This window comes from Vidua chalybeata, chromosome 3 (genome assembly GCF_026979565.1).
Source record: "Vidua chalybeata isolate OUT-0048 chromosome 3, bVidCha1 merged haplotype, whole genome shotgun sequence".
NCBI lineage: Eukaryota > Metazoa > Chordata > Aves > Passeriformes > Viduidae > Vidua > Vidua chalybeata.
In genome coordinates, this window is record NC_071532.1 from 24,856,433 (window position 1) to 24,880,792 (window position 24,360).

The 24,360-nt window shown below is 37.9% G+C and overlaps 1 protein-coding gene across 1 annotated transcript in view; it reads right to left on the minus strand.

The window, feature by feature from the left end:
* Positions 1-2,364: 2,364 nt before the first annotated feature.
* The window catches only part of KCNK2 (potassium two pore domain channel subfamily K member 2), a 76,974-nt gene continuing 54,978 nt past the window's right edge, over positions 2,365-24,360 (minus strand). The window contains exons 6-7 of the mRNA XM_053939638.1: positions 18,662-18,801; positions 2,365-4,536 (exon numbers count right to left, since the gene is read on the minus strand). Coding sequence (XP_053795613.1) covers positions 4,219-4,536; positions 18,662-18,801 — 458 coding nt within the window. The 3' untranslated portion in view covers positions 2,365-4,218. The remainder of the gene's footprint in view (positions 4,537-18,661; positions 18,802-24,360) is intronic.

A 24,360-nucleotide genomic window follows, 5' to 3' on the forward strand; every position in this document is an offset into this window, starting at 1 on the left:
GGTAGGAAAGAAAAGTTAATTATCACATAACTGTATGACAGGAATTTATTAGAAGCATTACTGCTGTATTTTAACACTGTAGGTAGTTTCCCTGACAAGAAAATCTTCCCATGAATTAGTTAGAAATGTACATCCACTTTTGATGTGCATGTAGATTTGACTTTGATTTTGAAAGTAGTGCAGCCTCCTTTCTTCTTCTGTAGGGTGTGTTGTGTTTCTCTTTAGAGGTCATTGGTGTAGGAATAATGCTGGAGGAGCAAGAACTCCAAACAGATGTGCAGATCTCCCATCTGCCATCATGGTCTCACAGTGTGACCTAAGGAAGGTCTGTTTCAGGTCAAGGGTGGAAACTTTAGAGGTTTAGCTTTTCTGTGGGTTTCTGTTACCCTCAAGCTTTCCTTCTATGGAGTCAGGAAGAGGTAGAGAGAGAGAGACATGTCTGGGATGCTCACAGGATTCAGCAAGCTTCTGGGTTTGATCCTTCCATGCTTTTCACTATTCTGACAGTAGCACCTCAAGGCTCCCAAAATATTACAAAAAAGGGGAGAGGCAGCTTGGGGCTACCAAGCACATGGAGGGGATGCCAAAGATCTTGCCTGGTACTCAAGCAAGAATGGGGCATGGTACAAATTCTCTGTAACTTGGTCTCCCTGACTCTCATGCAGGGCTACCCAAAAATTGAAGGTTTCATCAACATAGACACTTTATCAGGTACAGTACACCAAAGAATACAAAGAAAAAAAAAACAAGACAAGATTACCACAGCCAACAGTAAACAATATAGACCACCTCTAGCTACCCCTTCAAGAGATTTCAAATTGTTTTTTTTAATGAAGTGTTTACTGTAATACTGAGAAATAAATTGTTCTGTTAGGTGCATGTGTCTTTATAGATTCTTGTATGCTACAATTTGTCTCTCATCCAGAAGGCATCTTTCCAATGCCTTTTTTTGTTTTTTTCAGTATAAAAGAAAACAGCCTGTTATGATTTTCACAGGCTTGCTTAAGTACCAAGCATATTAGCAGTCTGAAATGCATCCATGTATGGGTGAGAGAAAAGAAGGTACAAATGGATCCTAATTCATGCTTAGGTAGCTCCATGTTTGGAAGGGAAAATGAGCTATGCAAAATTTCCTGAGGCAAGAAAGATGGGGTTTTTTAATATAAAAGTATGCTCTTATAGGAATAAAGAGAAAAACCTTTGAGTTCATCAAGTATTATAAACTAACTGAGGCATCCTCAGACTTTGTGGTCTATCACTGTATGTGGAAAGGGAAGAAAAAAATTTCCAGTAACTTTAATGACACTGGACATGTTTGGATCATGATAACTCTACCTATCTATACCATCTGAACTGTGGCATCTTTTCTCCTTCAATTATTAAACTTCCAAATAAAGGATTATTTTTTATTTATTTATGCTTTGTTCCCTACAGGTAAATCTATTTTGATAAGGGAGGATAATTTAGATCTGTCACAAAAGTGAAAAAAGAAACATATATAAATTAACAGGGATTTTTTTTTTCCCAGAGATCATATTCAAAAGTCAAAGCAAATAAAAACTGAATGGGTTTAAGTATCCATACTTGTATCTCAAACATTGCCACAGGACCTCCAAAAAATATGCTCTTTTCAGCAGGTCCTGAGACTTTAAAATTAAAGAAACCACAAAGCCCAGCACTTCTGTAGGCTGGTAACAGGAAACAAGGCTTTAACCTAAGATACCTCAGGGAATCAAGGACAAACTTTGAACATTACCCGTCCCTTTATGAAACACCAGATCCAAAAGGCACTAAAACACTCCCCACACACATAAGATTGAAACAATACAAAAACCCCAGTCTTCCTCACTTACCACCAGGCTGGTGTGGGCTCTCATTCCCTTGGCCAAGACCTAATTAAAGAGGCTGATGTAAAATATTCACTGTAGAAAAAACTGCTGCAGTATGAAAGGTGCTGTCCTTAGAGGTGCTTGTTCACACACTCTGCAGAAAGGTACCAGCAACCACAGGAGTACCAGCAGCACAGAGGGGCAAGAGCCCCCTGCACCTCCCCCAGGGCAAGGATGGAGCAACTGCCAGCAGCTCTGTAGCATATGATGGAAGAAACGGAATCCTGATGAGTTTTTGAAACAAAATAGCAAGAAACACAATTTAAGGTATAGCAATCAAAGAGCATAGTTTTTAATATCAAGGAAAAAAAATAGTAATTTCTGTGCTGGGTAAGTCAAGCCTTTATTGCTAAACCAGCTTAAATTAAAGCAGGTGGCAAGCTTCTATACTCTGTAACCAGTGAAAGCATAAAAATCAATTTCACAAATTATTCCTTAGCATTCCAGTTGTAGCAAGCAGGAGATTCAGGAAAACTTATTTTAATTAAAAACTTTATTTTTCATTACAATTCACAGTTTATACATGGCAAGAAGGACCCTTGCCATGTGGACATTCAGAACACTGTGCTGGGGAGACAAGGGTCTTTGTTATAAGAGCATTGCTCGGTGCTGTGTAATGGAACTTTTAGTTTTAAAAGCGTAATCTTTGTAAATGTTAATTGACTGATATTTACACTGAATGTACATATTAACTTATATTTATTAGAAAACAAGCTAAGCATCCAAAAAACATGAACATTCATATCTTGCATGTTATCTAATGGTCAGAGATGCTGTAAGATTTGCCACTTGAATCATGCCCAATCAGCAAAGTCCCATTCTTTTTTATTTTACAGAGCCTAAATTTTTCTTTAAGGCCTGTTCTATTCATTTTATGTACAGCCAGGTTACAACAGACTAACATAAGGAAAAAAAATGCAAAATTATCCATTCCATCCTGCATTTCTTCTGAATCTCATGTATACCTATAAGCAAAACAAAAGGTACAAAATTAATGTGTTTTCTTAAAACCAATAAAGAAAACCCAAAGTCTGGTTTAGATCTGCTTCTTGTCAGCCTATCCTGTCTGAACAATCATCGGTATTCAGATTGTGCTATTTATCAACTCTTCTTCATGCCTGCATTGCTATTCAGAGCCATCTCTATTTGAAATGTAGAAAGTCACAGTGATACCAGTTTCAATTGCATTCCCATGTTAGCCACAGCTCTGGCACAGGCAGCCTACGTGACATTCAGGAAAGCACTCCACCAGGATTCCTGGGTAAAATATCATGTAGCCTCTGGGGTGACTTGGCTTAAAAAGGAAATTAAGAATCCTTTTCATACCAAATATCTGGCAGAAGGTTTATGTTTATTAAAAATAGCTGAATTCTTCTGCATTGTTTTTTTGGATGTGATTATTACAACACAGCAATTTAAAGCCTCCCCCTGCCTCTCATCAAAACAGTAATTTTTACTTGCTCTTGTCATCTACCAAATAATTTAGTGATAGATAAGCTGCAGATTTTTTTGGTACATCTGATGCAGAAAAAAACAACTGCTGAACACTGCTTGGAAAACTAAGACCTGAAAAGGGTCTGCAAATCGTACAAGTCAGCATGAACAAGTATCAGCTGGACCTGAGTAAAACAAAATGTTTCTGGGGGACAGGTTTGCAACTTTTGAAACTGCAGTGCCTTTAAATTTGGAGCTAACAACATCAATTGATGATTGTTGAGTTTTGGCATTCATTCATGCTGGTTGGTATCTTTACAACAGACACCTTTGAAACACCACCATTTCAAGAAGAAAGAAAGGCTTAAATGAAATACACTTCTCATGCAAAAAACCCAAACAAACAAAAGTTGTACAGGAACTGTAGAGGTTCTGGTTCTTCAAAAGATAAGGCACTGACCAAAATTTCTTAGGTAAAAGGCTGCATAAGAATTTCTTGCCATTTACAAATGTGTTGTAGTCCAGAAATGGTCCATTCCTAGGCTCAGTAAGGTAGACCCTGAAATTTTAAGGACTGATCCCTCAAAGCTACATTGTTACCATAAACAAGTGAGATTCATTCGTGAGGCCATATGGCACATTAGAAGTGAAAAACAGTCTGGGCAGATAAAGGCAGAAAACATTGCTTGTTCCAGCATCTTTCGGAAACAGCAGTGCCATTCATCTACGTGTCTCTGAAGAGATGCGATGGTAACTCGGGACTGTAGGTTTTCTGTGGTATTCATGCACACATATAAAATGCTGCTAGCACTGGTCATCGACAGGGTGGAAAAAAAAAAGGTGTATGGCTAGTTTAAGCCAAGAGCTTCCCAAAGGCTGGGATCCAAAGTCATGGCTACTTAATGTTCTCGATCACAGCTATCTCTTCTGCTGCACAGTGAGGCGTCAAACCATTCATGTAAATGCTGTCCGTCTTTGTCAGAGCTGGCAAGAGGTCCTTCTCGCTGGTCAGGTGGTTCACTGACAGTGTTCTCTTGCAGGGGGTCAGGTCTTGGTTGTGGTTGACAGCAAGTTCTGCAGAGAGCTTCCTTTTGATGGAGGTGGCCCGCTGGAACTTGTCGTAGATCTCCACGCTCAGGCGCCTTCGAGTCTCCTTGAACTCGGCGGTGACATTGGCTGTCCACTCTGCAGCGTGGGCTCTGAACTCCCCAACCTGCAGCAAAAATCAGGAATAAAAAGGAAGCATTATGGCACTAAGGACTTCAGACACTGTTTATCTTCAGGAGCATGGAGAGAGTGCAGGGCTGCCAAAGAGCTGCCGCTGCCACAGGCACAAATTTCTCATGCCAGACTCGCTCTTTTATTGGCAGTAGCTAAAGAAGAAATGTTGCACTACTAAGAGTTAACAACAATTCCAAAAACACAAAAATCTTTTCTGCTGATTTCTTTTTTTTATTGTTATCATAGGCAGTCAGCAATACAGGGAAGCTGCAGAGGCTTGACAGCTGCACAATACCCAGCTGGTCAGGGGATGCTGAAATCCCAACAATCCAGGCTGTGTTACGCATTGTTACTAGAGTGAGTGGTTATTTATGAGCACTTTCACTGTCTCTGGAAAGATCCTTGGGAGACTTGGCAAAGAATTTTGTAAATTTAGACAGAAAAGCTTTTTCAAAGGAAACCATCAGCTGTTTGCATCCTCATTCCTGTGCTTGCTCAAACATAGCACCAACATAGCAACAGTTAAAAGTCACCTCAGTGGTATGTCTGCTTCCCAGCCTCAATCCCAAATCATCCTTATTTTTCCTCAGATATGGCATAATGTATACTTAGCAGATCTAGTCTGAGGTAAACTGTGGCCTGTCATTTATTTGCTATTTATACTTTTGCACTTGTATTTCAGTCAAACCACTGTTATATTAAATAAGTTATGTAGGTAACTAAAGGAGGCACCTTTTGTTCATATTATCTCATTGTAACCCAAAAGGAAATCGATTGTTTCTCTCTAAATCTCTTCTCCCTCAACAGCTTAATATTGGGAAGGTACAGCACAGGGAATATAGACTACTCATAAATATAACTCCAAAGTGAAGCATTCCAGGAGAATTTAACCCACATAAATTAGCCTAATTGGTACTGTTCAGTCCAGAATTTCAATCACTGGCAAACAAACATTGACTTGGTAAGCAAAGAAATGAAAAAAGAATTTACAAAGAGAAATATAGGGGGCAAACCGTCAGAGAAAAAGCCACGAGCTAATTCATTCTTTGCAGTGCAGTAGAAAACGGGAATATAATGAAGGTAAAAATGAATCAGCTCATCCAGGAGTGACAGAGTTTCAGGAAAACTTTCCCCCCCTCCAGAAACAAAACAAGAAGATCTCTTTACCCAAGGGTCATTTTATTTTATTACATTTATCTCCATTTCAGTGAATTAAACAGATGACAAATGTGGACAAAGTTCTGTTTTCTAAAACAAGGGTAGTTATCGGCAATAAACAGAGGACTCACCTAGCTGAATGATTATTAGTATTTAATTTGCAGCTAGGATCAGACACATTAAACTTCAGATCTGAAAATAATAAAATCTGCTATGCTGAAATATCTCAGCTGCTCCAATAATTTACTTGTAGCAAACAAGTAATAAAAATACGATAAATAGTATCAGTACACACCCTGGGGCAGGTTTTTTCCTTTTCCTAAGCCTTACTAAAGGCAAGTTTCCCAGGTCCTGGAGAATGGTTCTGTCTAGGAGAGCAAAGAGCCAGTACACAGGTTTCTATTTTACTTTATATGTATATGTACCCCTCATCAGTTGTGTCAGCATTTAACAGACCAGGTATGTTGCCTGAGCATGTGGTCACATAAAAGGATTGTCTCAGCAACTTACTGAACTTACTGGAAGATACAACCACTTTGAACTGTCTCACCACAATACAATACTTCAATTCTTTTTTTTTTTTTTTTTTTTTTAGTTCTCATGTGATTTCATGTTTGTCCAGGAAAGAAAATGAACTGGCCCTCTAGGATAGGCTCAGACCTGTCTTGCACAAGGCAAACTGTTCTTGGGCATTCAAGTTTTTCAGGAGAATCTTAAAACTGTAGTTGTTGGGATATCTGATGTCTGAATTCTAATGAGATTTCTTTGGGGAAGCAAGTTTATGCAGCCAGCTGAAGAGCATCAATAAATGTGCCTTTGGAGATAGGCTCATTCCAATTAAGGTAGTGTGGAACACAATTCTACCTGCCCATACACCAAAGTTGTGATATTGATTTATATTAAAATCATAGGAGAAAAAATACAAATTGAAACATGCTGTTATTAATGCTATTGCCAAGTAGAATCAGGATGCATTAGTAGAAAAATAGAGGGAATTGGAACACATTACTAACCAGGAGTTCAGGGCTGTTTGAACTGTACGTGCCCCAAATCACCACTTTTGGCCCCTATTTTTCACGTGAACTGAAACGCATTCAAAAATGTTACCTCTTTGAAACAAAACTCTTAATTCCATAGCACTTACAGACTCAAGCAGGGTTGTAAGAAAAGGGTTATAAGAAAAGAAAAGTGACATTTTAACTACCAGTGCACATTAGTAACTTGTTTATATAATTTGATCCCTCCTTGATCCATAGGGACATATCTGTAACATGTTCAGGTTCTTTCTGTCCTTAGGTTATGACATTTGAACACACTGCATTACAGCTCCTCTTCATCTGGGTTCTGGCAACCAAAAACTGTCTCATGCAGAGCAACTGAAATGCCAGTTGCCTGTGCTGCTCAAAAGAGATTAAATTCTTGGCATACCTACCTACTGTAACAACAATTTACTTTTCTCCATATCTCTTGCTTCATTACAGCACAGCTTTGTAGACTCTGCAGCTGTCATAGTTGGGGGCAGTGTGACATGAGGACAAGGCCTCTTAGTCACAGAAATTATTGACAACTACATACTTAACATAAGGCTGAATGTCACAGAATATTTCAGAAGCAATAGGAAAAACATGTCACAGTGATAGCACCTGACTCAGCCATACAAGAAGCAGCACTAATTTGGTGATGCTTCTCACTTTAACCTTCAGGGAAAAGAAATGCTACTAGTAGCTACATGGTCCCTATCCCAGCTCCTGAATTGACTTCCTCCACATCAAAATCCAAATAAGACTGCAAGGTGTTAGACATATTTCACAAGGAGTATCAACATAGCTATGCTGAACATCAACAGCAAGTAACTGTATTATGTATTTAAGAAGCAGGAAGCAGCACCCTACTGCCTTATGATTTCAGGGAAGACAAGTCTCAATAACAAGTTCTCAAGAATTATGGTATATAGTAACACAACCAAGTATTCCACACAGCACACTTCACCATAAAATAAAAAAAAAAAAAAATAAAAAAAAAAAATAAAAAAAGAAGACACCAAAAACCCAAAACAGCCCCCAAAAACCAACACCCACAACTTTTCCAACAAATGAACAGCATTGACCCAATTCCTTGCCCAGCCCAGGTCACCTGGCCTCCAGCTACTACTGCCAGGGTATCCCATATGATCTGCACCATATCCAATAACCCTATGAGAGTGTCTCAAATACCACAGGCCATCTCCAGTAACACCTCCAAATGTCTCTGCCAATTTATGTGTCTACCTGTGGTGGAGATGTCACATTTACTCTTTCGGGGTATAATGAGAAACTGTCTCTGAACTATTTGTAGAGAGTGTTCTACTCATTCTTGTTAAAGTCACTATTGGGCTTTTTGGGTGGTTTTTGTAGTGAAAAACAAACAGACATCAATAAAGTACTGCATGAACTTCCTGATTGACCAAACAGTTCCCAGGCTGCCCACATACACAATCACCAATATAACTTCAAGACAGATATACTGAATTTGACAGAACTAGAAAAAAAAAATGTGGACATTAAACCACCATTCCTTCACCTACTCCTGCCAAAATCCATCTAAATGAATAATGTCCTAGAACTGGCTCTCAGTCAATATCTCTAGTAGGATCAAAAGTTCCTATGCAGTTTCATTGCTACTGTGTTTTAGCTTTCTGTCCAGCCGAGCTCCACACTTGGGTAAAGGCCAACAGCATAAACCAGAATGTAAGAATGTCCAAGGGGATGCCACTGTTGAAACTAAAAAACCATTTGAACATACTGAAGCACCTGCTTCATCCTTCAGTACTCTAATTCCTTATACTTGTCAAGAGTTTGAGAAGCTTTCTGGACACTCACAAAATTATCCAAATACTAATGCATGGAAAACTTCCCGCCATTCAGGAAGACCACTCATCCTATTAAGTATCTGGAAAGCAAAAGCCATGTAGCCACACACAAGTAATCTGTATTTTCAATTAAGCCACAGCTGTGCTGTAGCAGGAAAACAAACAATCAAAAGCATAATTAAGGACATCCTTGAATAGACCAAGACAAATGCACTTGCCTAACTTTACCTTAGTTTTGCTCCTCTGTTGCAGGGATATTCTTGAAAAACCCCAACATCACAGTAAAATCAGTCAATCTACTTCTGCTTACAGAGGGGGAAGAAATATATCCTGCTTGGATGAAGCTCAGATATATGACATGAAAGCTATGATATACTCAGGAGGAGGTATATCAGTGAGTAGAAAATAAGAAAAAAATAGCATTATATATATATGTCATACAAGAAAATGAAAACATATATTTCTAAGTAATGTGTGCAGCTTTTTCTGTCATAGCTGAGCATTATGTTGTTTCCCTTTGGCATACAGGACTCATATATTTTATGATGAGCATGTTAGTGCAAGGCAAAAAAAAATTAATTTAAAAAGCAAGTAGATGAGATGGAGGTATCCATTTGACTTCATTTTAGGGTGAAAAAAAAAAAGGTGCCCTTCCTTACAAATATTCTTAACGGTATTGATGTTGCCCTGTATATAATTTCTTGCATTTATCCCTAATGCATTCTCCACATTTTCATAGCTTCATTTTTCCTCTTCAGTGTACTTTATCCTGCTACTTAAAAATAACACATCTAATTAACCTCTCTGATATGCTACTCAGACTAAACTGAAAGTGCATTACATGTCAAATTATGCAGGCAGGAGAATACAGAACATAACATTTTGTCTTAGCTCTCAGGAATTCAGCCAGTGTTCACAGAAATTGTTCACAAAGTTCCTTTAAAAAGAAAAAAATGTAGGTACAGAGAGGGGTGATGGGTTTAACAACTCAGTTGCTAGGTGGGTTTATCCCTGAGTGCATCAGAGGGGTTTCCTACCTACCATCTCACTTTCCTGCAGTTCTGGGCAAGCATATGCTGCCTTTTCCCATGCAAGTTGCTGCTGGACAAAAATTTCTATTCACCACCTCAGTTTCTATAAGCTAGAGAAGACCAGAGTGCAGAAAAGGAAAAAGAGAAGCTTCACAAAAATTTTTAGTGAAACCTGTGCACTTGCGGCACATGAAGGGAACCTCATTTATAGTCCACCTAAAATTCCCAACCCAGTGATCTGGCTTTCAGTATTTCTACTATTATAGTGTTATTAGTACATACCCAAAATACCTGTGGACAGGTGTTTAGAGAAGAGTGTGCTCTACTTGCCTTTAAACGCAAACAGCCACAAAATGCAAGAAATTAATGAGATACCTATGCTGAGCTTTCCCAGATCCACCATGTTCTATGATGAACCACCATCTTCTGTGCCTTCATCCTGTCAGGACCTCAGCTCTGTAGCAGGGAACTCTCTTTCACCATCTCTTTAAGGTGCTAGACTTTGATTTCAAGATGAATGGCACACACGAAGCAGTAAGTGATGCCTTTTTTGGTTCCACTCACTGGTATACACATCCCACTGTTTTTCAGATAACAGAGGGGAAAAGACCCTCTTTTGTGAAATTGTCATCTTCTGGGGTAAGGCTTCGATTACATAGACAATTGTATTTTTGTAGCCATGGCAGTCAGAAATTTTTGTGAACAATGGTCTCCTGATAGAAACTGGGTTGTTGAGTCCTGTAATAAGCAATGATTGTGAGTTCATTCTGGTGAGCAATGATTGTTTGGTTTCACCCACATAACTTCCATGAACACATCTGATGCCTTGGATGAAGTAAACCACATTCTCCAATGGGAATGCAGAGAGCCCATGAATTTTGATTATTTTATTTGTGGAGGAACATTTATAGTGGCAGCTGTGGGAATATGTTTTCTGGAGATGTAACAGATGGCAGATGCAAGAAATGGCCTTTTCCTCTATCATGGTTTGATTCAACAAAATAAAAACAGCCTACAAAAAATCATGCCTACAAAACAGAAGCAGATATTCTAAGAGTCAACACGGTTATTTTGTTTTACCTTTTGTTTTTTCCATAAATATGAAGACTGCTATGCTAGGCATTTCCTCAGAACTGTTATTGAATATTGCCCATCAGATATGTCATTTTATAGATCTGCATGTGTGTAGTCTCAGTAGTGTAGACAGGTTATGGGCCTGATTATCTCACTCTCTGTTGTTCCACTTTATTATTAACTTCCAATGATAAAGATAAAAAAAAAAAAAAAGATGTTGAAATTTTCCTTTCAAAATCAGTTCTATTTAGTGGTTTCAGCTGCCTCAGAGAGCCATCCAACCCCTCTTTCATCCTGGTGAGAGTGAATGACATGCACCTGTATTAGCCACAAGAAACTACTTAGGTTTGCACAAAGCTCTACTGGCTGAGCCTAAGGTGATTCAGGGGAACAGTGTGTATCCTCTGCCTGTGCTGTACAGCCAACAACTTGGCTGCAGACAGGAATAGCAAACATTTTAAGAACTATACTAGTAGCATAATGAAACCCAAGCCACAGGCAGTTGAAAGACTGCCTAAACTTTCTCCCAGAGGAAAGAGACAACAACTGTTTCATAAACTCACTGGACCTTTTTTAGCTTATAAAGATATGCTAAAAAAGAACAAAATAAAAAAGGACTTTTAATTTTTACTTGGTAGTAAGGAATGATTATAGTGACTACTTGGTCAAGTCCCAGAAAGAACTGTTTATTTCTTAACTTTCTAGTGTCAATATCTGGAGTGATATTTGTGTGAAATATTAAAGCTCCACTTTGGCTGTTCAACACTAGTATTACAACTGCACCTATCCCTTGTGAAAGGCAGTATTCTATAGCGTTTTTGGTCCCTTTTATTTGCAATTGCAAAGCATTTTCCTCAATGTCAACACACCTCCTTGCAAGGGCATTCTACTGAACTTGCTTTGTCTGGGGACTCATCCTCAAGACAGCTATCAGATTCATACACTCAGCATTAGTAACATGTTCTGGAGTCTTTTCCTAAGAATATCCAAGCACTGAGATTATCCTAAAAAAAAAAAAGTAAGGTTTTCAGGAATGTTAATCATGTCAGTGATATTTAGCCTGGAATATTTTCAGCCCACAATAAAGTAAACCACAGATATATTTATTGCTGTAGCAAAGGATCAATTGCATCTTTTCTCCAAAAATTAAGATTTCTCAATGTAGACCATCATAATATACATTCTGGGAATCTTCATGGGTAATTAACTCCAAGAAATGCCATTGCTATAACTGATCTCTCTTTAATCAATTTCTCTTATTATGAAGTATAAGTCTCTTGCTCTAGTTTTATTTTTGAAAATTCAATAGCTCTTGCCTTCGCAATCTTGCTGCATGCAGCCTTCACTGGAGTAATCTTTCCCTGAACACTGTGGGAGAGCAGGGCCAGGCACAGGGGCTGGCATGAGAGACACTGACAAGCCCTGGGCCATGCTGCTCCTCATGGAAGTGTCCTTGGCAGCACATCTCTTGTAATCAGCACCCCAGCAGGACATGGTACTCAATATGCAGTAACAAAACAGCAGTCTCTAAATGCCTGGTATGCCCAGCTAAGAGGCATGATACATATATAAATATAACCACAGCAAAACTGTAGAGATGTTATCTGTATGTGTGCTGAATCTGAAGTGAAGCAAGCATCACATGTCCAAAGTACACAAAACTACAAGGAAAGATCTTAAAAAAGTGTCAAAAGCCATCAGCTGTTAGTTTTCCTGGAATTCTCAGAACAAGATGTTCTTTCCTATTCATTATTGCACACATTGCCACGGCAGACTTTTAAAAGACTGATCAATATAGAAACTCAGTACTACAGACTGTTGCTAGGGCAGATTCAAGAATATCACCAGGATAACCTAAACTCATAGAAAGGAAGAGAACAAATTGCATTTAGAACCAGGTCAGTCATTTCCATCTCCTCTTTACACCAAAACTACTCTTCATACATCCCTGAGACCTTGGGCTGCTCTAGAGAGACTGTACTCCCACCTTTTATTTTGGGTTTCTTTTGGTTGAATTTTTTGTCCTGTTGCTAGTCAAATTTGACTGGAGACATGCACTTGTTTTGACTGTAAAAATATTTTATATTTCTCCCCATCTCATAGAAATTACTAAAAACAATCACCTTTTCGAACATGGATGGATCTTCCCAAATAGACTTTTCTGCACATCTTGGATGTACTGGAAAAAAAAAACTCTTAATGCAAGACAGACTTCTCTTCAGATGCTTCCCTTGCCATTTCTGTAGCTCTCTGCATTCTTCCTGAAGTTTAGACCACAAATCTAGGGGCTGTTTTCCAGTAATATACCTTTTAACAACATCTGCAGCAGTAGCACCACTTTCCTACAGAAACTCAATGATTCCCTGCTTGCACATCTTAGAATTGTTACCCTTATTAATCACTGCCTTGCAAAATTAATTTGCATGCCACGGCTTTGACACTGTATTTGTCTCCCACAAATATTTCCAACTCCGTGCTTTCTAGGAACAGACTTCATCACATCAGCCTGACCAATTCAGTGAACTTGTGGATATAAAATTTGCAAAACTGATGCAGTTTTGTTTGGTTTTTTGGGTTTTGGTTGCTTAGGGTTTTAGGTTTTGGGTTTTTTGGCATTTGTTTTGGGGTATTTTGGTTTTTGCCTGTTTTTCTTTTATGTTTTGAATTGTTTGTCTGTTTTCTTTTGCCAGGAGGTGGGAGGGTTGGTTGGTTAGGGAGGGTAGATATAAGAAAGTTCCAAACAGTTGTTTTCTTCAACAGAAGCTGACCCATCTCACTTGAAACAATGAAAAATGGACCAGCAAGTGACTCTGATGACCAGGCTGAAGAGTTATTCTCTACCATCTTGATTTCTAAGTGAGCAGATTTTGTTTCTTGAAACAGGGAGAGCCATGTCAGGAGTTCATTGAACAACTGAACAACTTCTTCCTCCTCTTTGGTCATACACCCTCATTACACAGCCTCTGAAGACAATCTGTTTGCCTGGAGGGTGAAAACCCTTCAAAACTGTTTCTCACTCAGTCCACTAATTTTTCTCATTTTTTCATGCATACAAGCTGATATCTAGGGTCTCTCTTGGGGCTATGAGAAATGAGCTCAAGTTCTCTTTTTGCTGGGTCCTTTATGCTGGGTGAGCACCTTCAGCCTGAAGCTAATGAAAAGGCAACAAATAATATAGGGAGTTCAATAATCTCCACAGCATCATCATGACAAGTCTAATTCTGTTTTGACAGACTTGAGTGACAGCTCTGTCACTGGTGCCAAGAAGATCAAACTGAATGATGATTCAGATGAGTCAAATTTGTTGAATTTATTTATAAATATAAAATATAGCAGCTGCCTCTTGAATTTCCACAAGAAGTGAATGTTCTACTTCTCATGAAATTTTAGGCTTGGTCTTTAAAGCTGGGTGCATGTTGCTCAATTCAAAAACAGAGAGGCAGCATGAAAAAAATCAGTTGTCCAAACTGAGCTGATGTCTAACATAAGTCTGTCACCTGGACTCCTGATACACAGTGAAGAGAACAGGCTCCTTCAGGATCTATAGCCCAAATGCCTAAGAATGTTGGGTAGGCATTTTTTTGCTGAATATTCTGGAATTCAGAAGCTGCTACATACAGAATTAAAAGAAAAAAATATGACATGGAAACAATCCTGCTGAACATTTACCTTTCAAAGAGACTAAAATCAGAAGACTTTAAAAGTGCTCTGAGTAATCAGAGTGTAGAGAATAATGAAGAGGAGGGAGTTTAAGGCAAGCTAGTATAGCTGAGGCTGAACTTCAGAGACAGATCGCCTACTTAAGATTACAGCACACAACACGTTCCAGTGACTTTCTGACATTTCATCTATCTTACTGTATGAGCTGCTTCCAGATCTATCCTTCTAAAACTCCCACTTCTGTCTCTACTTGTCTTTCACTTCCCTCCCCATTTGATGCATTCAAAGTTCTCCAGAGTGTTTCAGGAGACAAAAGCCACCTGAGCAACTGACTGACATAATGGTTATCTGGATTTTAATATCAAAATACGGCAGTTCTTTGCATTAGTGTGTTTCTGATCAGATTTTTTTTTATCTCAGATCCACTTGCATATGCCAAACTTTCCTGGTAATATACTGAAAAGAATATAGATGTTTTATTTTGTTGAAACTGTGAAATGCATTATTACCTCAAAGTCTTATGCAAACTGCTTCTAATAACAACACCACTACATTAAAATATATGAATAGAACTACAGATTTTAGGTGGTACCCATTAACAGCATGGCTCCTCCCCGGAATGAGAAGGACTTCCCTTCACGCCCTAACTATGCTGATATTTATTGATACTTTTTACTTTATACTACAGGAAAAGACAAAAAAGAGATTATGTCTGCCTTCTAAAAGAGATATACCTCTGATGGTATATAGTCTTGGTTGTTGGGGGGAAGTAAAGAACAACTCTTGCAACCTCTCTGTCTCACTCTGGACTCAGGTAACATTCTCTAGATTTTGCTGCTTAGACTGCTGAAACCAGCACAATTGATCACTACTGAATGATCTGCTTCTGTATCTAAAGCATGTTGGACTTCTGTTTTCTTCATGGAAAGTAGGATACAAGTCCTGTACAAAACCTTGTTTATTTGTTGATACCCATAACAATCCCCATAATTTTCAGGAAGATTTTCAGCATCCTATTTCCTAGGATATATACTAAACTGCTTCAGTTTTCAGAGTGCATTGATCACAGTTCTGTAGATTTTTTCGTGGGCTCCCTATCTCAGTAGGTTTTAATATATAACATTGTTTCCCACTTCAAAGGCTGCTTTTAGGTATAAGGGGCTATTTCCCCAAGGACTGACAATGCTTCCCCAAGACAGTTTAAAAAATACACTCCATACTTGTAACTAGGTTTTTATATTGCACTCATGGATATTGAACTCTAGAGAAGTTCCTCTGCTATAATCTGCATCCACAGAACCTGGAACAGTCCACTATAAATTTAGATTTAACTGGAAAAAGACAAGAAATTCAGTCTCATCTGGCTTCTGCTGGCACAGAAGAGACTTGATAACTACATTTCCACTAAATTCCTTCAGCATCTTCACTCAGATTTTCCCCAAGAAGATAGCAAGAATCAGCTAAAAGCAGCGATTTTTATCATAAAATAAAACCTGTAGAAAAGTGAATATTTATAAAATTCTTATAGCCAATCTTATAACAAAATTCAATATATTTATATTACTTCCTACAAAGTTTCATCAGGCTAGAAGGCAGATTTTTTTTTGTATTTTCTAACTACCACACAAGGTATAGCTCATAATTAAATTCTCAAACTGGTCTCTGCCATCATTAAAACTATAGAATTTTAAACTGCTAAAGCATTTTATTCCTGCTATGAATTCTCACACATGCCTGAGCAATGGGTAAGAAGTAGGGAGGGAGATTTTTGACCATCAGAGATATGATTAATTGACCAAATGGCACCAATTATGTTATGTCTGTCTTTAATCTAACCTAACACACATGAAACTTGTATACAGCAAAATTCCCAATACCTGCTTCAGCCAAGAGAACTCTGATGTATCTGAAGAATGAAGTTTTCCTTGCTGTAGACAAAATGAATATGCTTGTTTAGGCTATAAAGGTGAGAAAGAATGAAAAGATGGACTAGGTTACACATTCCCAGTGCCTGAGAAAAAAAAAGCTCAGCACTGCACTGCATAACCTGGCAGAGAGTTTTCCCTGATAAAAATAGGAATGCTTTTGATGTGGTAGAGGTATTCTTGGGTTTCTTCAATTTATGTGTCTTTAAATCCTTTCCAGAGTTAGTCTATATTGAAATAGCTTCACAAAGAGCTACAAATGTCAAACATTCTTAATATATTATCATCATTATAAGATTAAAACCTCTGTGTTTTATATAGTCAACTATATAGTCAAGATGCTAAGATCTCTGGATAAGATGCTGTCTGGATAACAGAAAAGAATATGAGAAAACTGAGGTTAAAGATCAGATTAATTCTGGGAAGTAGTGTGAAGAACTGAAATGTGTCAACCATGTCTGAGAAAATACAGCAAAAACAAGCCTGGAGAATATTTTCGCATAGTCTGAAGTTTTAGTGCCTCAATCACATCATATTTTTTCCAAAACATCCAGACACAAGTAACTTAGGGAAACTAAAGACAATTTAGGAAATGCCCCAAGTTGAGAAGAGTTAGACACCAGGAGACTGCCCAGAGGAAGCACCACTCAGAATCATAAAATATCCTGAGTTGGAAGGGACTCACAAGGATAATTGAAATCCAACTCTTGGTCCTGTACAAAAATTCCAATGTGTGCCTGAGAGCATTATCCAAATGCTTTGTGAACTCTGGCAGGTTTAGTGCTGTGACTTCTTCCCTGAGGAGCCTGTGCCAGTCTTCTCCTACTTCTTCCTATTGCAGAGGGGAAAATGGGCCTGATTCTGAAGTTCAAAATAACCAAATACAAATACATGCAGGTTACTGGCATTTGAAGTGATGCACTGCTTTCCCTGCAGCCAGAGTAAGCCATGTAAGGCTGGCTGTTAAAGGCACCCTCAAGTGCTTTTCTAGAAAACAGAACTGGGATCCTGCCAGCTGTTGAACCTGCAAATGGAACACTCAGATGATACCTGCTGCTCCTATCTGTGGAGGCCACTAGTAAAGCTCATTGTGGAAAGGAAGTCATAAATACCCTTTCAAATTTACAGCACGTGGCAAAGGATGGCACTCTTGAACTGAAACTGTTTGAATAAATATTGTCCTCTGCATCAGGGCTAAGTGGTTATGAATTACCTGCTAAAAGTGCACTTAGAGCAGACCTGTCACAGTCCTGTCTCTAACCATGAGCACAGCAAGGGCAATGGAAAAGGGCTTCCCAACCCAACATTCCTTAAAATGTCAGCTTAATCCTGCCCAAGATTCCAGCTCCCACCCTCCTGGGGATGCCAGCAGCATCCCTGCTCCTGCTCAGAAGGTGGCGGGCACCCTGAGGGACTGCAGCCAGTGAAAGCACGTAGGGGTAAGCTACCCTTCAGAGCAAAGGCTTTGGGAACTTCAGGATTGCCAGGAATACATCTAGGCATTGATGCCATGCCCTACAGCTAGGAAAACTATTCAAAACAATGTAAGTAGCAGGCCACTGCACAGTAGCCAACATATTCATTCCATCAAAAACAAATTAGAGTTTTTATGTTTGAGTAGCATAAATCAACTGAAGCGTGCAAGAGAACTCAAGCTAAATTAGAGGGAAATAATATGTTACTTCAAACAAAATAAATTTCTCAGACTTCCAGTAAAACCTGAACTATGCACGCTACAATTGGAAATTTTATTTACCCTCAAACATTTTCAAAACCAGGACTTTTTCTTAAATGAGAAAACATAAAACTTTGTGTCATTCGGATAATAAATACAAGTGAAAGCAAGAGAAAACACGTGAAATTTACAAGTGAAAACATATTTCAATTGAAAGCAATATACTTGATTACAAGTACTGAATAATTATGTGGAAGATATTACAGTAAAATATACCCTGGGATAGTTAAACAATTCATTCCAATACCTTGCATGATATGAAAAGTTTATTTTCTTACCACTATAAAGTATGGTATTGCAAATATAACCACTTAAGTACTTTCTTTACATACCTGTATCACTTATAGAAACAAAACAATTATTTTTGCCTTAAAAATTAAGGCCTACATTTTACTACGTAGAACAGTAGTTTAGGATTTTTTTCCGCATAAATCAAGTGTAGCTATTCATATACACTTAATTTAATAATACATTTAATCTAATTTTCTATGCAGATGTGTGAAAATAAAACAATATGTTTGAACAGACTGCTACCAAGTTTCCTACAGTTTTTCCTGCAGCATTACAGTTCGCACAAAACAGCTTTGACCTATGTACCCTAAGAGCAAAAGCAGCTATAAGCTCACCTGGCTTCTATTCAAAGTTTTTAAAAAGGAATATTTCTTCCCTTTTCAAAATACTCTTACCTCTTCCTTTGTCTTTTTTGATATGACCCTTAGCCAGTCTCCAATCATGCTGAGGACAGCTGCAAAGTAAGCAAGGCCAACAAGGATCCAGAACCACACCACTGGCTTATAAAAATCTAGGTATTCAATATCTGATCCCCCTGAAAAACAAGACAGGAAAAATTAATTCACACTTAATATCTATAGGTGCAAAGATGTTTTTAAATTAATTTTCCTAGAAAAAAAATTAAGTTTCTTACACATTCTGTATTTTTACCTATGCAAAATATTTTTTTGAATTTGAACAAATTGTATAAATTAGTTCACTTTTAAAAGTAATGTCTGGAGTTGGCAAATTTTAGACAAAGATTGTTAAAAATTAATAGTAATTATTGAATGAACACAAACTGTTTCAACTTCTGATAGACTATCATTTAAGATAGAGGTCACTGAAGACAGCTTGAATGAAATGACTTGCCACCTGCTCCAAAAAATGATGCAGTACCAGAGTTTTAAGTATTGTTCCAAAGAATGCAATGTGTTCATATCCTGAGAAATCTGTTTTTGCAAGAAGCTTAAAACATCTCAATACTTATATAAAACCTTTAGCCTCAGTAAAGAAGTAGCACCTGCATTAATAAGTGCCCCTGGTGAGTAGGCAAACATTATCATCTCCATTGTGCAGAAGGAAACCAGAGTGCAAGGATTTGAGTTGAACTGATCATACCCTTGCCAAAAAAAAAAAAAAAAAAAAAAACGTGGATAAAAGAAGCCTGCTGAAAGCAAATTTTTGAAACCCATGGCCATAAGCACTAGTCACTTCTTTTCAGTGTTAAAGTATAAAAAAATATAAATTTCAGAGGTGCCAGTAATAGAGCTTTCAGGTATAATACACCTAATACAGGAACAGATGTCTTATTTCCACACAAAAATAAGTTATGTTCATCCAGAGCTCTTGACAACACCAAATTACTCACATTTCACATCTTGCCATGCAATAAAACAGAAGCCATAAACTTGTAATTCAGCTGTGTTACAAAAAATAAAACCAGACTTCTAGTTTGGGCTGCTGCAAGAAGTTTGATGTGTGTATCTGCCCATAATTGAAGAGACTCTACAGCAAAACCTTCTCGGGCACATTAAAGTAGCCTGTACAGGTACATAATACTTTGTTTTATGTATCTGCATCCTATACTGAAATAAATCAAAGGAAAATTGGCCCCAAAATATCAAGCACCTTGTTACAGTACTGAGATTGACTCTCATAGAGAATAATGTTTTTATTTAGCTTTATTATCAGTGAGATTGCATGCAAATAACAAAGAATTTTACTGATGGCTAGCTTTGTATGGAACTCCTCCCAGACAAATTTTATTTTCATGCCAACCACACCTTTTCATTAAAAAAAACAAAACAAAACAAAACAAAAAACATTGAGCTGCAATGGTTTGCTCAGCTATCCAAGCGATGAATCCACATTGTGAAAGTGGATATCCTTTGATGCCTTTGTAGTCCCAAGCAGAGGTAGAAGGCAGGTCTCTGTTTGGAACAGAAGACATTCAGCCACCAAAGGGGCTGTGTTTGTCACAGCACAAGACAAACAAAACACCAAATCATTTGTTAGCAACATCCATCTCATGTCAATCTAGTAAAATAGTATTTTAGGGATGATTCACCCAAAATTTGTTGTAATTCAAGAAATGGCTGATGACCTCTATGTCTTTGCTATAGTGATGGGCCACTCTTTGTGGTTCATCCCCTTCTTCAGGTATTCATAAAATGCACAAGGAAGTATCATAGAAAGCGTCCACATGGTTGGTTTTTAATTTTTGGCATATTATGTTTATAAACTGAAACTGGAACCTACCTCTACCAGTCTGCAGGAAGAACTTCCTTCACAGTTTATAATTATTTTATTTACAGCAAAGTTAATCACTGGGGCAGGAGTTGAACGTATTCATGTTCAACTAAGTTTTCTGTGCTGTCTGGCCAGGAGATGGCTCTATCTAACCATGCCCAAAGAAGCTCAGCTCTCCTGAAGCTAAAGGGACAACAGGTATCCAAAGAAATACTCTAGGATAAGACTTCAAAGCTAGAACCTTTATTAGTTGTTGAGCTTTTGAATTTCAAGGACTCCTTGGATCATTTTGCAATTTAATCAAATCTCAAGGGAGAGAGGGAGACACACCTGAGGATGTTTGTCCTGACATAACTCTCTCTTGTGATGCTCAAACTGCCATAATGAAATTACCTGGGAATGCCATTAAACAGGATTTCATAGAGAAATGTGATCACAACTGAACTGTACTGAATATAAACTACAAAAATTCATTAACGACCAAATTCACTTAAATGGGTATGAATGCATTTGGGTATGAGTATGCGCAGCTAAATGTACTTGTACTGAAGTATATGAGATAATCTAATGACTTTATGGGCAACATTGTAAAAAGCATATCAATATGAGACAGTGTCATGTTTCTTTTGCAAAGCAAATTGGATCATGCAGCCCTCTGGGAAGTAAAATGCTGAGAAGGCAGAAGATGAAGTTGGTTTCTTGTTTGGCAAACCCAGTTTTGTGAACTGAGGGACAAAGCTTTTCCCAGCTTTCTTCAGCCTCTACCCAAAATAGGTTAAAACCACAATGAAGAAGAAATCTAGCCGTCTCCCTGCCATAATCTGCTACCATGAGCAGCCACAGTTTATTGCCAAGATGTTTTCTGGTAAAATTTGATCTAAAGTTGCTTGAAGACTCTGAGAAATCAAAGTTTTCCCATCCATCATCATCACAGGCTATTGTATTGCTGCTGCCATCATTCTTACATCTGCCAAATAAATTTTATTTGGGATTTTCAACACTTTGGAAAACATAAGTTGTTGCATGGCCCAAACATATTAAGGTCAAGAACCGTTTCAGTGAAGAAAGGCATTAGTGAATATCTCAGGCATGCTTTAGGACAGATTCTGGTTCTCAGGCAAAAGATATGGCTTACAAATATATCTTTTTTACTTACTTATTTATGTAAAACAAGCCCTTTGAAAGTAAATAATTGTCTTCATTGTTGCCACTCTTTTTTCTCATTCTTTCTACAGTAACTGGCTCAAAATAGAAATATGTAATTATTTCTATAAAGTTGGTTGGCTTTGCATTTTTACTTCAAAATTAGAAGGAAAGAATAGAAAGTGCTGTCAACATTGAGTATCTTAATTCCATACCAGCAAAAATTTCTGGGTTATTCAAAAGTTGGCACTGCAAACAAGGAAATGTCTATAATTTTTCATCAGCAGTAAAAATTACTCTGGATATAGAAAAATTATATAATCCAGTTTTAATTGCAGAATAACAAGTAGCTGTCCACCATCCCTGTTGTGACAAACCTAACAAACACATTTAATCTAGAAATGCAATTCATCCCACTCCAAAGAAATATGGAGGATCAGCCCTGCAGCTTGAAAGCAATTACCTCTGAAGGACTGCAAAAAAAAAAAGGGGGGGACAGAGAAAGACTAGCTCATGTGGCAACGTGGAAATGCAGAATGCTGGGGCCAAGATAGTATTGCACTGTCAGAGATGGAATGTAAGTAGCCCAGAGAAGCTACTTGATGCCACTCAGTGGAAAATGGAAAGCTACTTCAGAAAACAAAGCACAGATCTAAAACAATCCTCACATGCTGTCCTGCACAGACATCAAGCAAGTCAGTGCTCCATCTTCAGCTTAAAGCACAGCTCACAGCAGAGAGCCCCTATTATGGACACTGAGTCCTGAGGGGGCAAAGAGCTCTTCCAAATATCATTAAAGGACTCAGAGTCTGTGGGGGGGCACAGAGCTCTCCTCCAGGATGCTGGACACACCTCTGTCTCAGCATGACAGCAATTTCTCTCTGCTGGTGCATGGTATCACACAGTGACAGCAGATCAACTGGGCTGCTATGACCACCAGTCAAGTGCCCCAGTTGGGTGACATTAAATGAGACTAAAATATCTCATTTCTCTACAAACTGGGTCTCAGGCCAAGCAAGACAGTGCAGAGCTAGGTATGTGTATCACAGTGAAGATATATCAGAGTTGATTACAGAATGAAATAGTGAAAAAGCATTAAGTTAAAAATCAGGGTTTAAACATGGAAAGTAAACCAACCCAAAAAAAAAAATTCCCACAAAAGTAACAAGAGTTAGAGTACATTTTTAAAGTAACACTTTCAGAATTCTGTGATCCAGTTTAGCAAAACAGTTGAGACAACCTTACATCATCATAATGCCCCACTGTGAAACAGACTACTGATATGCTATTTATATTATTGCCTTCTACTTCATTTAGTCAAGTTTTGGATGTGTCACCTTATTTAGGTTTGAAACCTGTTAGAGTAGTGCCATTAGAAATATTTGAATATACTTTCCAAACTGCACTGCAAGTTAAAGAATTTATCTGTACATGTGAACAATATATTTTCAATTAGACAGATACTTTCATGTGCCTCAGTGCTAGCCTTAGTACCCAGAAATATATTTCATTGTACTGAAATCATGACACATTCAACGTGAGATTTATTTTTCATAAGATATTAATAGTTTTGGTTGGGTTTTTGTCTGTCATGTTAAAGTCAATGTTTCCTCTTGAAAACAAGAAAAAGGATGTTTGACTATGTCCTGATATTCCTAAGGCTTTGCAGGCTGTAGCACAGTCTTCTTTTTTTGCAAAAAGCTACAATAATCTTTCTTCAAATTAAAAAAAAAAAATTCCCTCCCTCCAAAGAAAATTAAACCATTCCAAAAATTGGAAAAATCAAGTAATTTCATAAGACAGAGAAGCAGTTAATTTTTTTGGAATACTGTTCATATACTTTCTTGGATATGAATTACAAGGGCTTTTCAGCTTTTCCTTCCTTGCATCCACCAGGAGTGATCAGTCTATTATGTTTTCCTTAAGGCTTCTCTTGCTGATGGAAACCCTGGCTAAAATTTCCACAGGCTCCAAATAACACCTTAATCTCTGACTAACAAAGGGAACATTTTCTCACTCTCCTTTCTGCAAATAGAGTACATGGTCTGCAGGACAAAAAAGAAAGTTCTAAAAAAATCCTGGAGAACTAAAAGAATTTCTAATATGACAGCCTGCACTACATTCAATGATACCATTACATTCCTGAATCCCATGTTCAGCTATTGGCTCCCTTTTGGAATAGTATTGAGTAACACTGTTCTTTACCTCCTAAAGTTCTTCAGGGCTTCTTTACAGCTCTTACTTGCAGTGGCAGCAGAAAGCAGCAGGTTTTATGTTAGTGAAAAATGATGAGTATTTCAGAAATTTTTCCCTACACACCATCACATATGTTAACACAACCATGGGATTATGTGGGGCTTGTAAAATTACAGTTTTTTCTCTGAGATGGCAGTTCCCAGAAAAAAAGATCTGAAAGTTTTCAAATATATCGGGATTTGAGGGTTTTGAGGGAACTTTATGGGTCAAAACTGACACGCTTATTATCATGTGGGCCTCCGGAGTGCTAAAAGAATTACCAGTTTTACTTTTATTGCAAGAAGTACACTTTGATACAATTACAAATCAGAGCATCACTGCCCATTATTATGCTTTAAGTTTGAATATAATGCTAAGTGGAAGAAGGTAATTTTCACTGTAAGTATTATTTAAGGAAAGAAGTCAGAAAAATGAGTACATTAATGCCAGTGTGAGGAGTTTTTTCGAAATGTGCTGCATCTAG